We start from the raw sequence: 14,188 nt of genomic DNA, 5'->3' as shown, positions 1-14,188 counted from the left end.
TTTGAGTGCCCTGAGTCACGACTAGGCCGACGTGTAAAGTTTAGTAATACAGCCTGAATTTGACACCTTACCCACACGTAGCTGGACTTCCCCTTCAGGTCACTGCCATCAGTGGTGAGATATCTTTGAGTCCCAGTAATCACTGGTTAATCCTAACCAGTTAATTAGAAGGCAGCTGGACTTCTGTTTGGTTGCATACGTTAACTGACTGATGGGAATCGTAAAAGGATGATCCTGTTCATCCGGACGTTACCAGTGGGAGAAACGTTTCTTCATCATCCAGATGACCAACGTTTCCTTTTAAGCAGCACATGTGCACAATGACTGAAACTCGCTGAATCACTGTGCACATGTGCTGTTTGTAAGGACATGTTGGTCACCTGTCGAGTGACACTGAAAACGCTACGTCCAGATCAATTCGATCAACCTTTTGGGATTTACTCACCTGGATGATTGAGAGCAGGGCGATATGACCAAAAATATTTATCACCATTAGGGTTGCCAACTCCCCGAAAAATAAATAAGGGACACCTCGTGGCCAGGGCCGGGCGACCCAGTTGTCTTCACCCTTCCCACTGTGGTGAATTTTCTAGCTCTTTTTTTGTGTGTGAAATTATTTTTAACCATTTGACTTGAAGTTGATTTAAGCAGATGCATATTCTTTGTGATATGACCATATGGGAAACAAATGATCATTTAGCCATTTATTTTTAGCTCAAAATGACAACATTAACACAGTAAAACAGGTCTCTTTCTTAAACAGAAGCCTGTCATGCTTAACTTAAATTAATAGAAAACAATAGAAAGAAAAATATTCTTGTAACAGTGCACATTTAGTGCATTTAGTACAATTGGCTTCAGTTGAGGTATTATTTCAGCTTTTCTAAAGCTAATCAGCTGCTCCTGTTTGTAAACCCACTTGTTCCCATGATTACGCAACTTAACTCATCATCATTATTCATCTATGTATTACTTTTATGTATTAGTCATCTATTTGTTGTAATCATCTATCCTTGCAGTTGTTTATTACACAAAACAAATTATATTATCACACTTCTGGCCACATAGCGCTGATATTCACTGCACATGCCCATATTAACTTTTTCCAGCCAGGTGTTTTCCTTTTCCCATTCTTCCCTTTCTCTGAGGGGAACAAACATTGCTGCTCTAATGCTGGGCTTAAGCTGGGCAGACACTGTGCGATTTTTTTCTGTCGCGCGATTCAGCTCCTGCTCAAACTGCACGATTGACTCGCAGGGGTTAGAAGTTCATAGGTCACGATGCAGAGTCTCACACTATACGGCCCGATGCTCTGATGCAACCTGAGTCACACTGTGCGTCCATAAAATGAAGGTTATAACAGAAATTCTGTCGCTCTCCCTCTCCGTCTTTCACTCACACAGACACACCACCACCATCAACTTTGCTAAATTGCTAATGAAAAACATGATCAGGCAGCTGTGATTGAGCAGCAGTGTAGATCCAATTATTTTCATGGTTGTTGTGGTCGTGATAATTTTGTGAGGCCACATCGAAAAGGCTCGGATGAGCTTTCCAAAGTTCTACAGGTTGTGCCTCCATCGCTTGTGTCCAGATCACACGCTGCACAGCCGTGCTGCTCCGTCTTTTTCACTGACATTTGTGTTTGCGCGTGCGCAGTGTGAGAAACTGCGGTGACACCCTCACGACCAAGCGATTGATGATCGGGAGCTGGTCGTGAGGTGTTAATCGCTTCTCGTTACCCCACGTATACTACACGATGCACGACGCACGATGAAGGCCAAAATCGGGCCGATCGCACGACTCAAAAATCGGCTCAAAATGGGCCAAAAATCGCACAGTGTAAGCCCAGCATAATGCTGGACTCCTGCAGTCTCCTGCCCCACATATACTGCGTCGTGCATCGTGTAGTATATGTGGTGTAACGAGAAGCGATTAACACCTCACGACCAGCTCCCGATCATCAATCGCTTGGTCGTGAGGGTGTCACCGCAGTTTCTCACACTGCGCACGCGCAAACACAAATGTCAGTGAAAAAGACGGAGCAGCACGGCTGTGCAGCGTGTGATCTGGACACAAGCGATGGAGGCACAACCTGTAGAACTTTGGAAAGCTCATCCGAGCCTTTTCGATGTGGCCTCACAAAATTATCACGACCACAACAACCATGAAAATAGTTGGATCTACACTGCTGCTCAATCACAGCTGATCAATGTTTTTCATTAGCAATTTAGCAAAGTTGATGGTGGTGGTGGTGTGTCTGTGTGAGTGAAAGACGGAGGGAGAGCGAGCGACAGAATTTCTGTTATAACCTTCATGTTATGGAGGCACAGTGTGAGCACTCAGGTCGCATCAGAGCATCGGGTCGTATAGTGTGAGAGTACATCGTGACCTACCAACTTCTAACCCCTGCGAGTCAATCGTGCAGTTTGAGCAGGAGCTGAATAACGTGACTGAAAAAATCGCACAGTGTTTGCCCAGCTTTAGGTTTACTGTCGTCCGAGACTTGCACCGCAGTGTCGGCGTTTGTTTCCCTGTTGGCCATGCTTCTTGTTGTGGTCATCTGTTGTCTTCCGGTATTTTCTCCGTAAGCGACCTTTCCTCGACCAATGAGATAATCTGAATTGTCATACTCGAATTGTCATAAGTGTGCTGTCAGCTCATTGGTCACAAAGCAGGAGAGGGGCTGGGAATTATGTTTTCAAACAAAGCGTTAATTCCATAAACATTTATAGACTACTTTTGATTCTCACTGTATTACGGGACAAAGTGCGTCCCTTATTAGCTCAATACGGGACGTGTACTTTTGTTTCTAAATACGGGACGATTCCGTATTTTAAGGGACGGTTGGCAACCCTAACCATATACATTTGAAAATTTGTGATAACGATATAACTGACGATATAATTGACACGAGACAAAATACTTTACGACTCCACAACTTTATTAGTGAAAAAAAAAACACATCAATGTATTTTCACTTAAACAAGCAGCTGTTTTTATGTGCATTTTAAAGTTACGATATAACTGACGATATAATTAAAAAATACTTTTACAACTTTATTAGTGCAAATGCAAATTCCTCGTTGACAGTTTAACCAAAAGGCGTTTCCAGTGGAAACTGGCCGACACATCCTCAGCATAACCATGTATAATATCCACAACACTTAAAAAGAGGTTATACACACACAGTACAGTAATATTATGTTGAAGCACAGTACGTATCACTCCGCGAGGCTCCGCCTACGATAGCCGTAATGCTCCGAAAATCCATCAAGCGGTGCGGCTTCGTAGCTCAGCAAAGTCGTACTGAAACATCTGACAGATTTTCGAGCGCCGTGCACATAAAATCGTTTCCAGGTCAGTAAACACGACCAGAGTTCATACATAAGGCACACGGGGTTATAAGGGGCTCTGTCGACTTTCAGAAAAATCAAAGGATTGATTTTAAGTGCGCCATATTTTCCAAACAACACGGTAATAACGACGGCCCGCTAGCATGCGCTACCAAAAATAGTGCTTTGTTGTGTATCTGACGGACGAAAGCCAAACCAGTTCCACACCAGTGAAGCTGCAGCATTTTTACAAACCAGTTCAGGTTCATCGTTTCATTCAACGATTTGCTTTCGCCGCCATGCTTTTTCCGACATGTGCGTATGAAAACAAAGGCACTGCGCATGCGCGTTTTACCCATATTCTATCGCGATATTTCATTTTTCTATCGTTGCCAAAATTACACCGGTATTACCGTGAATGGTATGATATGGCCCAGCCCTACTTGAGATGCATCATGGCTGGTGGGAAGCCTTTGTATGAGACCACCTGTGGGTCCTTTCTCATCCAAAGCTCTCATCAGTCAAGGCAGCATGAAATTCCACACAAGCCCAGATGTGAACATCGTGAAAAACACGAACAAACAAGGTTTACTGTCGTGCAGAAGTAACTGCCTCAGGTGATGGGCAGCATGTACATTTATTATGTAACAACCTGAAGAGAGACGAGCACATATTACAACAGCTTTGAAGTTTATCCTTCCACTGACTCTTTTTTTATACTGTCAGCCAAACTCAGCGAGTGTCTTCGGCATCAGCGAGAGGCTGGGCTGTCCTTGATGTCCTTAATAGAAGCAAAACAGATGGAGCCAAATACATGACAGTCAGGTCAGCACTTACACAAAACGGCTCCCCAAAAATCCCATGATTAGGGGACAACGTCTTTCACTCTAGTCTGTCGTCTCTGTCCAGGATGTGCGCGCTGGCGTCCTCAGAGGACTGCTCTCTATCCTTCAGGTGCAGGCCGACTGCTCCGTCCCCCACCCGGTCAGACAGAACCGAGGAAGCCTCTAGAATCGATTCACACACGAGGACCTCATCTAATAAACACTGTTTAACCTGCTCTGTGTTTCTTCTTCTCTCAGTGTTTGTGCAGGCCAACAAGCTCCAGCAACACATTTTTGCTGTCCACGGTCAGGAAGACAAGATCTACGACTGTTCCCAGTGTCCACAGAAGTTCTTTTTCCAGACAGAACTACAGGTAGGACACCCTCGTTCTATCTCTGTGTTGACATTGACCTAATTTTCCCATCTGTGTACTGCTCCAGGTAAATTATTAGAATAGTGCAGACGTTGCTGCAGCACACTGTAGTGAATGAACTTTGTGCAACTGTACAAGAAGGTGTAATCCGCAAATATCCGAAACAAGGCAAACGCTTTTCAGTGTTCCTCAACATCCACTAACTTCAGTATGTCCTGTCACATCTCCTCTTTCACATAGTTCCTGTTCTTCTGTCCCTCTTTTTCCATCTTTCCTCATGAGGCCCGGCAGGCTTCTGGCATGCTTCGTGTTTTTAGGGTCCAGACGCACTGAGTGTGTGTGTGAAAGAGATGAGTGGATATAAGTCACCCCAGAGTGGGTCCTGGACCAGCTGTGGCCAGGTCTGTGATGATGTAAACCTTCCTGTCATCGTCCATTTCTTGAAGCCTTTGGCAGCTGAGAAGTCAAACATGGCTACTGTTAGCGGTGAAACATCGTGACATCGACGGATCTGTACGTGAGACGTACACAGGATTTAATCCCACGTAAAATACTAAATATTTACAGTTTTAATTCATTTTTGTTTGTGGGTCAGTGTGTCTCCATAAAACCTGCAGAAGCACCATCACACGTCTGCTTGGTGCTATTTCCTGTTTCTCTGTTTCATATATTACATCTTTATTGGCCGTCCCCTCAGAATGACACAGCTAACGTTTGATCGGTCAAAAAAGCAGTAACATATGTATTATGTTGATGTGCTGGCTTCATCGATAACTGAGAGAGTCAGCCACATAAAAACAAAAAGAAAACATTTTGTAATCATGATTATTTGAGTTTGGGCAAGGCCCAGCTACCCTGCGCACGCACACACATACACACACATACACACACATACACACACACAAAATGGCAATGATATAAGGCCAGTGGTGGTGGGCATATGGCTGGCCAGTCCATTTAACAGCAGGGTGACTGCTGGACCCTGTCGGTTAATGTCCACACAGGCACCGCACACACCTCCCTCGTTCTCTGCACGCACACGCACACACACGCACGCACACACACGCGCACGCACGCACACACACGCACACACCTCCCTCGTTCTCTGCACGCACACACACGCACGCACACACACGCGCACGCACGCACACACACGCACACACCTCCCTCGTTCTCTACACGCACACACACGCACACACCTCCCTCGTTCTCTGTACGCACGCACACACACACACACACACACACACGCACGCACGCACGCACACGCGCACGCACCTCCCTCGTTCTCTACACGCACACACACACACGCACGCACACGCACACACCTCCCTCGTTCTCTGCACGCACACACACGCACACACACACACGCACACACACACACACACACACACACACACACACACACACACTTATACCAGATGATTTCTCTCCTGCCGTCTGACCAGGTCACAGGATCTTCACAGTGATGAATTGACACGATTGTTGTTTGGTTGTGTGGAGGCGCCGCGGGCAGACGCTTCCATGCTAAACTCATGAACATGTTTGTGTTTAACATTTCCTGCTCATAATTTCATGGTGTTACAAGAAGAAGAAGAACGCGTTACAATGCTCGTATTTAAAATGAATATTTTAGCCCGTTTTTAGTTCAGACTCGTTTCCTGTTTAATCTCGCCTCATCACTTCGCCTCATATCGAGCTCCAACATGGATCATAGAAGGTGTCTGCTTCATCACCTTCGCTGAGCTTTTCCCAGCTCCTTCTCCTTCCTCCTCTTTGGCTGTTGCACTGGTGCTAAATCCATCTTGTTACTCTTTGGTCCTGACCCAAGTGTGTGTGAGTATGTGTGTGTGAAAAGCCCGAGCCTGACCTGCCACAGCTCCACTGCCCCATGGGAGGTCTCTCTAAGTGGGCTAGACAGAAAGGCTGACTGGGGGAGATGGAGAGCTACAAGCATGGAGGTTAATGCCACTGCTAGCTGTGTGCGTGCGCACGTGGAACTGAGAGAGTAAGTGGAATAGATGTCATTTGTGTGTATGCGTGCGTGTTTTAATGAGGTATGGATGGATGAAGAAGGCTGGTTGGCCGGCTAGCAAAGGCTTTGGCCTCTTTGAGCCCCTCCGAGGGGCCATATGATGTCACTCTCTGTTTGCGCACACGTGCACACACGTGCACACACAGTTGCACCCCAAGGGTAATTGCAGCACGGACACGCCGCTGCATCATCCTCTCTCCCTTCTGACTCCTTCAGCCCCTCTCTCCGTCTCTCTCTTTGCATACAAAGTTCTGGCTTCCTCCATCGCTCACATCCTTCTGTCTCTGACACATACAGACTCAAATCTTTTCGTTCTCCCTTCCCGTCTTCCTCCCTCGCTCTGACTCCCCGCCGCCGTCCCAGAAGAACCAGCCCCTATGCATATTTTAGCCCCTCTCCTCTCTTCCTCTCTTCTGTGCCTCTCCCCAGCGCCCCATAAATAGTGCAGACGTAAGCTGGTAAATAAGAGATGTTTTGGTGTGTCTGTGGGTGTGTAAATAAAAAATGCTGTGGCCCTGATCAGTGAGGCCCTTCTGGATCTCTCTGCCTTTACTCCCAGACTTCACAGACGACTTTCTCATTCTCTGTTTTCTTTCTTTCTTTTCCTGCTTTGCTCCTTTTTTTCTCACTAATTAGCATCACTGTATCTGTGTTAAAAGGCTGACTTACATTCACTCCTCTAATAGATGTACATTCTTAAAAACTACCAAACGTAGCTTATACTGGGTTTTAGCCTGCGTTATTTCCAGTATTTCATCTCCATCCAAATATGTACATTATGTACGGTAGTCGCATGAATCCTGAAGACTGTATTTCCCTCTTGTGGATGTTTCTAAACAGTCGTTCAGCTCTGTTTCAGCTCTGGCTCCCTCCCTCGTTCCCCGATAGTCATCTTGATCGTCACATTCGTCTTCAGCCTCCAGGGGGTGCTAGACTGCAGCGTCTGCCCTCCATGCTTCTTTCTCCCCCTCGTTTTGTTTAAATCACCCACTTTTCTCCCCTCATCTGTTTTGCAACATCATTTCCTTTAGCTCTAGTAAATATTTAAACACTGCTGGATGGGTGAATCGCTGGTCAGATGAATAGAAAGATGGATGGGGGGGGTCCTTTTGCGTGTGTGTTGGTTTCTATACACATATATACACATATATAGTGCAATGATATTATTGAGTACAGCAGCATGAAGACATCGGTGCAGCTCCTCATCAAGTGCTGCATGTTGAGGCTACCTAGAAAGTAGAAAATATGTAAATCTATGCCCTCACAGCAAAACTAATGAAAAAAGCTGTGCTCCTGGTAGTTAATGCAAAGCAAAGAATATGGTGGGAGACGTGTTCACTGCCTGCTGCTGGTATTAGAGCACAATGTGGAATGAGCTGTGTTTAGCAGTCTGTCTGTGAATAATGTTATCTTTGTGTTTGTGTGAATCTGAGAGCCTCACTGTCTCGCTCTGACTGAATTATGGAAAGGTGTGGATGTGGCTGAACTGGCAATAGGGTGTGTGTGTGTGTGCGTGTGTGTGTCCGTGTGTGTGTGTGTGCGTGTATGTGTGTGAATTTGATCCGTAGATCCCTGTGGCGTTCCAGGGGAGCGTACTCAGCTGCCCCACTGCTCACTGGGAGACTGTGTTATTAGAATGGGGACCTGGGACATGCACACACACACAAACACGCGCACACACACACACACACACACACAAACACGCGCACACACACACACACGCACACACACGCGCACACACACACACAAACACACACACACACACACACAAACACGCGCACACACACACACACACGCGCACACAAACACGCGCACACACACACACAAACACACGCGCACGCGCACACACACACACACACACACACACACACACACACACACAAACACGCGCACAGACACACACACACACAGTGATGTCCCTGAATCCCCAGACTTGTTGTTGTTCAGCAGGGAGAAGACACAGAAAGAAAAAGTGATTCAAAACCGAAGAGAGAGGTGGAGACACAGAGAGACAGAGACAGAGAGACACGGAGACAGAGACACGGAGACAGAGACAGAGACACGGAGACAGAGAGACAGAGACAGAGAGACACTGAGACACGGAGAGACAGAGACACGGAGAGACAGAGACAGAGAGAGACAGAGACACAGAGACAGAGAGAGACAGAGACACGGAGAGACAGAGACACGGAGAGACAGAGACACGGAGACAGAGAGACACGGAGAGACAGAGACACGGAGAGACAGAAACACGGAGACAGAGACACAGAGACAGAGACACAGAGACAGAGAGAGAGACAGAGACACGGAGAGACTGAGACACGGAGAGACAGAAACACGGAGACAGAGACGGAGAGACAGAGACACGGAGAGACAGAAACACGGAGACAGAGAGAGAGACAGAGACACGGAGAGACAGAGACACGGAGAGACAGAAACACGGAGACAGAGACACGGAGAGACAGAGACACGGAGAGACAGAGACACGGAGAGACAGAAACACGGAGACAGAGACGGAGAGACAGAGACACGGAGAGACAGAAACACGGAGACAGAGACGGAGAGACAGAGACACGGAGAGACAGAAACACGGAGACAGAGACACGGAGACAGACACGGAGAGACAGAGACACGGAGAGACAGAGACACGGAGAGACAGAGACACGGAGACAGAGACACGGAGAGACAGAGACACGGAGACAGAGAGACACGGAGACAGAGAGACACGGAGAGACAGAGACACGGAGAGACAGAAACACGGAGACAGAGACACAGAGACAGAGACACAGAGACAGAGAGAGAGACAGAGACACGGAGAGACAGAAACACGGAGACAGAGACGGAGAGACAGAGACACGGAGAGACAGAAACACGGAGACAGAGAGAGAGACAGAGACACGGAGACAGAGACGGAGAGACAGAGACACGGAGAGACAGAGACACGGAGAGACAGAAACACGGAGACAGAGACGGAGAGACAGAGACACGGAGAGACAGAAACACGGAGACAGAGACGGAGAGACAGAAACACGGAGACAGAGACACGGAGACAGACACGGAGAGACAGAGACACGGAGAGACAGAGACACGGAGAGACAGAGACACGGAGACAGAGACACGGAGAGACAGAGACACGGAGACAGAGACACGGAGACAGAAACACGGAGAGACAGAGACACGGAGAGACAGAAACACGGAGACAGAGACACGGAGACAGAAACACGGAGAGACAGAGACACGGAGACAGAGACACGGAGACAGAAACACGGAGAGACAGAGACACGGAGAGACAGAAACACGGAGACAGAGACACGGAGAGACAGAGACACGGAGACAGAGACACGGAGACAGAAACACGGAGAGACAGAGACACGGAGAGACAGAAACACGGAGACAGAGACACAGAGACAGAGAGAGAGACAGAGACACGGAGACAGACACGGAGAGACAGAAGCAGCTGATTACAGTAACACGTCTGCTGATACGACCTCAGCCATCACTGATGCTTCGAGCGCTACAATATTCTGAATAAAAGGCGTTTTCATTTATAGCAGTTTAAAGGTTGAAGCAGAAGCAGCTTAAATATGTCAACAGAAATATTTTAAAAGGAAAGTCAGAAAAATGTTCTGGTCACCGCCCCCCAGGAAAAATTCAATCCAAATTGTGTCTGTGGCTGTTAACACTGTAGGAACTTTGTGCAGTCTTCACCGTTACACACACGCAAAGCACGTTTTGTTCATGTTGCATTTACATAGAAGGATAAATAGTAAAATGTAAATGGCCTGCATTTGTATAGCGCTTTTCTAGTCCTTAAGGACCCCAAAGCGCTTCACACTACATTCAGTCATTCACCCATTCACACACACATTCACACACTGGTGATGGCAAGCTACATTGTAGCCACAGCTGCCCTGGGGCGCACTGACAGAGGCGAGGCTGCCGGACACTGGCGCCACCGGGCCCTCTGACCACCACCAGTAGGCAAACATGGGGTTAGTATCTTGCCCAAGGATATTTGGCATGCAGTCAGGAGGCAGCCTGGGATCGAACCACCGACCTTCTGATGAGTGGCTGACCTGCTCTGCTACCTGAGCTACAGCCAGGGGGTCCATGAGGGGGTGAGGGCACACCTGTACGCGTTCCCATTTATGCTTTCACGAATGTAAAATCATAAAACAGTCGAAGGCATCGGCAGCAGCAGTCACAGAGGCCGTAGTCACCACCACGAAGTCACTTTGATGTGGTGCGATAAACAAATGGATGCACATGAAGTGGAGCGACAAATACAACGGACACTATGTGAGCCAACGCCTGGAGGGGTCCTAACAGCTTGGACCAGGTTCCTGTCATTTGGTGTGTGTGTGTGTGTGTGTGTGTGTGTGTGTGTGTGTGTGTGTGTGTGTGTGTGTGTGTGTGTGAGAGACAGGTAAACAGCAGCAATGTGTCATAGAACAGAAGAGGCACTGTAGTGTTGTGCTGTAGCAGCTCTGCCAAAACACACTGTGGCAGATACAGGCACTCGCAAACACACTGCACCTCCATGCATGTGTTGGTCCCTGTAAGTCTGATTGTCTGGGACATTATTACGTCAGCCATCAGTGATAGTTTGACCACAGTCTTCTCCTCTCGTTCACTCTTCACTGCTTTTACATGTAAACTGGCTCAGAAACATTTTAAGTACGTTTTGAATGCATCAGCTGATTGTAGCAGTTTGGAGTTGTTACAGAGTGTCCCGGCTTTTTCACTTATTTCATTCACAGACGTTTCTTCAGCAGCAGCAGCTGATGAGTCAAACATGTTCAGTTTACTGTCACACACCAGCAAATATTCACAACAGAGAAGCTGCGTCCTCGCATTTCATTTCCATGTGTCAGCTTTACAGATGTGGTTCATTTTTAGACTAAAAGCCACAGCTGGAGTAACTTTAAATACAGTGCACAGAAAGAAAGCCCATAGTAAATATGAAGCTCGTGGGTTGGAGCATATTTTATTGGTTAAATTGGCAGATTCAGCCTGTTAGATGTTCATTACTTAAGTCGTTAAAATGAAGCATAAAAACTATTGTTTGGTTGGTTTGTTCGCCACACACGTTTTCTCTCTCTGCTCCTCAACACTCAGATAAATGGGACTTTCTTGATTATCTGATATTTATTAACAGCTTCTGTTCAGTCGTCTTCATCTGCAGCTTTGCATTCACTTATATCCCCATTTCGTCATCTGTGGCTTCAACCCTTTCCTCTCACCTTTCATCCATTATTTTACGTTAATCTTTGGTCAGGGCTTCATGTGGTTTAGGCGTGTGCGGTAATACGACCAGCACGCTCTGCTGAATTGCGAGCGCATGTATCGGCTGAATCGTGTGCGTGCATTTATTTAACCTCTCCCTTTCCATTTATTTGCTTGTCTGTTGACATTTTGTGTGCGTGCGTGTTAGTGAGGATATTTCTGTGTTTTGTTAAGCAGTGGTCATCTGGCACTAAACTTTGCCGTGTGTGAGCGCTGCATTCCTCAGCACTGAGAGCGCGCTGTGTGCGTGAGGACGAGAGCCATGGTTCACTTGAAGCAGCACATGTTTGTCTCCGTAATGGTGTGACTCAGATGTGTTGTGCAGTGCTCGGGAATGATCGGTTATTTCTGCTGGAGGTGAGGTCACTTCCTACTTTGTGTAACAGCTTCCAGCAGGGAGGCGCCACCTTTGCTGCGAATCTGGTGGAGAGTCAATCGTGTTTGTCTTTGACGTTGTGTTTGTGCGTGCCCTTCATGCTGTGAGTGTATTTTGGGTTTCGCGTACCGGTCCAAGCCTGGCTGCATGGGCCAGGAGCAACAGGAGAGGGGACGTCCCCGTGGGAGGAAGAAAGGGAGGGAGCCCTCCAAACAGGACACGGTCAGAGGAGTCACCCTGGGTGTGGTGACAGTGTAGTGGGGGTGGTCATCGTGACTTGGAAAGAGACGGCAGTAAAGGAGGTCTTTCTGATCATTTGACAATCGTGTGTTCTTTACAATAGGAGGAAGAGCTAGAGAGACATAAGACTGAGGGATGGAAAAGCAGAAGGAGAGCAGGGAATACATGTCGGCGGGGCGTTAAGGGCAGGGGGTGCGTTTATTTTTGATCTGCTCCCGAGGCAGCATCCTGTCCTGGACAGGTGGGGCTAAAGACGAGCCAGGGAGCAGAGGAAGAGGACTAAGACGGCCCATCTGCTCGTCGCAGACACACAGACACGGATGCTGTTGGAGGAGTGTCAGCTCGGAGCTATAAATACACTGAACCCGAAGAAGAGCACAAGACGACTGAGGTGATTTTTCATTTGGTGTTAAAAACAGCAACAGAGATGGGGCGCGCACACACACACACTCATCTGTGGAGGCAGCACACACAGACACACACACAGCATGTGGACTGCTTCCCCCGCGCGCGCACACATGCATGCATGCACGCACGCACACACACGCGCACACACACACACACACACACACACACAGCATGTGGACTGCTTCCACTTACCCCCGCGCACACACACACACACACACACACACACACACACACTCTCATCTGTGGAGGCAGCACACACAGACACACACACACAGACACACGCACACACACACACACAGCATGTGGACTGCTTCCACTTACCCCCGCGCACACACACACACACACACACTCATCTGTGGAGGCAGCACACACAGACACACACACAGACACACGGCATTGTTCCAACAGCAGTGCTTCCTCTTCCTGTGACTATTACACACTTGGCACCTGCTTTTCAGAGTGCACCTGTTACATCATCACAGAACAGCAAAGTGTGCGACCGTACCTGGAGGTTTGCACCTCGGACTGATTCAGCCGAAGAAACGCTGCAGCTGCGCAGGCTTCTCCTCCTCCACTGTTCTCTCTGCATCAGGCTGACCGGGCTTAACAACCATCACGCGCCTGTGCATACACGTACATATTAGAGACGGCGGTGGCGCTCCTCCCCCCTCTATAACTCAACACAAAGGCACCCCCCCATTTTTGTGTGTGCGTAATGGTGTAGGCAGCAGATAGGATTAGATTTTCTCTTATCTCTATCTGTTCCCCATGAGGCTGTGTGTTCTTGTGTGTATATTCTAGTTTTCTGTTCTGCTTGTTTTTGTTTTTTCCTTGGTGTGTGTGTGTGTGTGTGTGTGTGTGTGTGTGTGTGTGTGTGTGTGTGTACGTGCATGTGGCCTTAGCCGTGAGTGCAAGTCTATGACTCTGTTCCTGTTTGTGTGTGTCAGCGTGGGTAATGCGACAGGGCCATATTTCCCCCGGGCCCGTGGCTCTGCAGGCTTTAGCCTCGCTCTCTCTAAGCAGTCTGACAGTCCTGTGTATCGACTGGGCCCGTCTGGGTTCTTGCTACGTCTCCAATGTCCTCGGTTAAAAGATCAAATAAAATTCTGAATTCACATTTTAAATCAAACCTTTCAGGAAATTTGCAGTAAAATATACCAAAAAGTAAAAAAGCAGCTTAAAAACTTTTACATAGCAACAGACTTTTGCTTTTATTTATGCCGTCCTTGTTTCCTCAGTTTAAAATATTATAAATTACTGTGACTACAAATGTCGGTTCAGCTGTTTCACTTTAAAACGTTCCTAAAATTTAG

General features: G+C 47.6%; 1 protein-coding gene across 4 annotated transcripts in view; it reads left to right on the top strand.

Moving 5' to 3' along the window:
* The window catches only part of znf423 (zinc finger protein 423), a 130,718-nt gene that overhangs the window by 112,582 nt on the left and 3,948 nt on the right, over nucleotides 1–14,188 (top strand). For all 4 annotated transcript variants that reach the window (XM_085461087.1, XM_085461088.1, XM_085461086.1 and 1 more), the window contains one exon: nucleotides 4,418–4,533. In XM_085461087.1, the coding sequence (XP_085317213.1) occupies nucleotides 4,418–4,533 (116 nt within the window). The remainder of the gene's footprint in view (nucleotides 1–4,417; nucleotides 4,534–14,188) is intronic.

Source organism: Copadichromis virginalis, linkage group LG7 (genome assembly GCF_057382275.1).
Source record: "Copadichromis virginalis isolate Kocher_CV1m ecotype Utaka linkage group LG7, C_Virginalis_male_GT1.1, whole genome shotgun sequence".
Taxonomy (NCBI): Eukaryota; Metazoa; Chordata; class Actinopteri; order Cichliformes; family Cichlidae; genus Copadichromis; species Copadichromis virginalis.
This window is presented reverse-complemented; position numbering and strand designations above follow the sequence as displayed.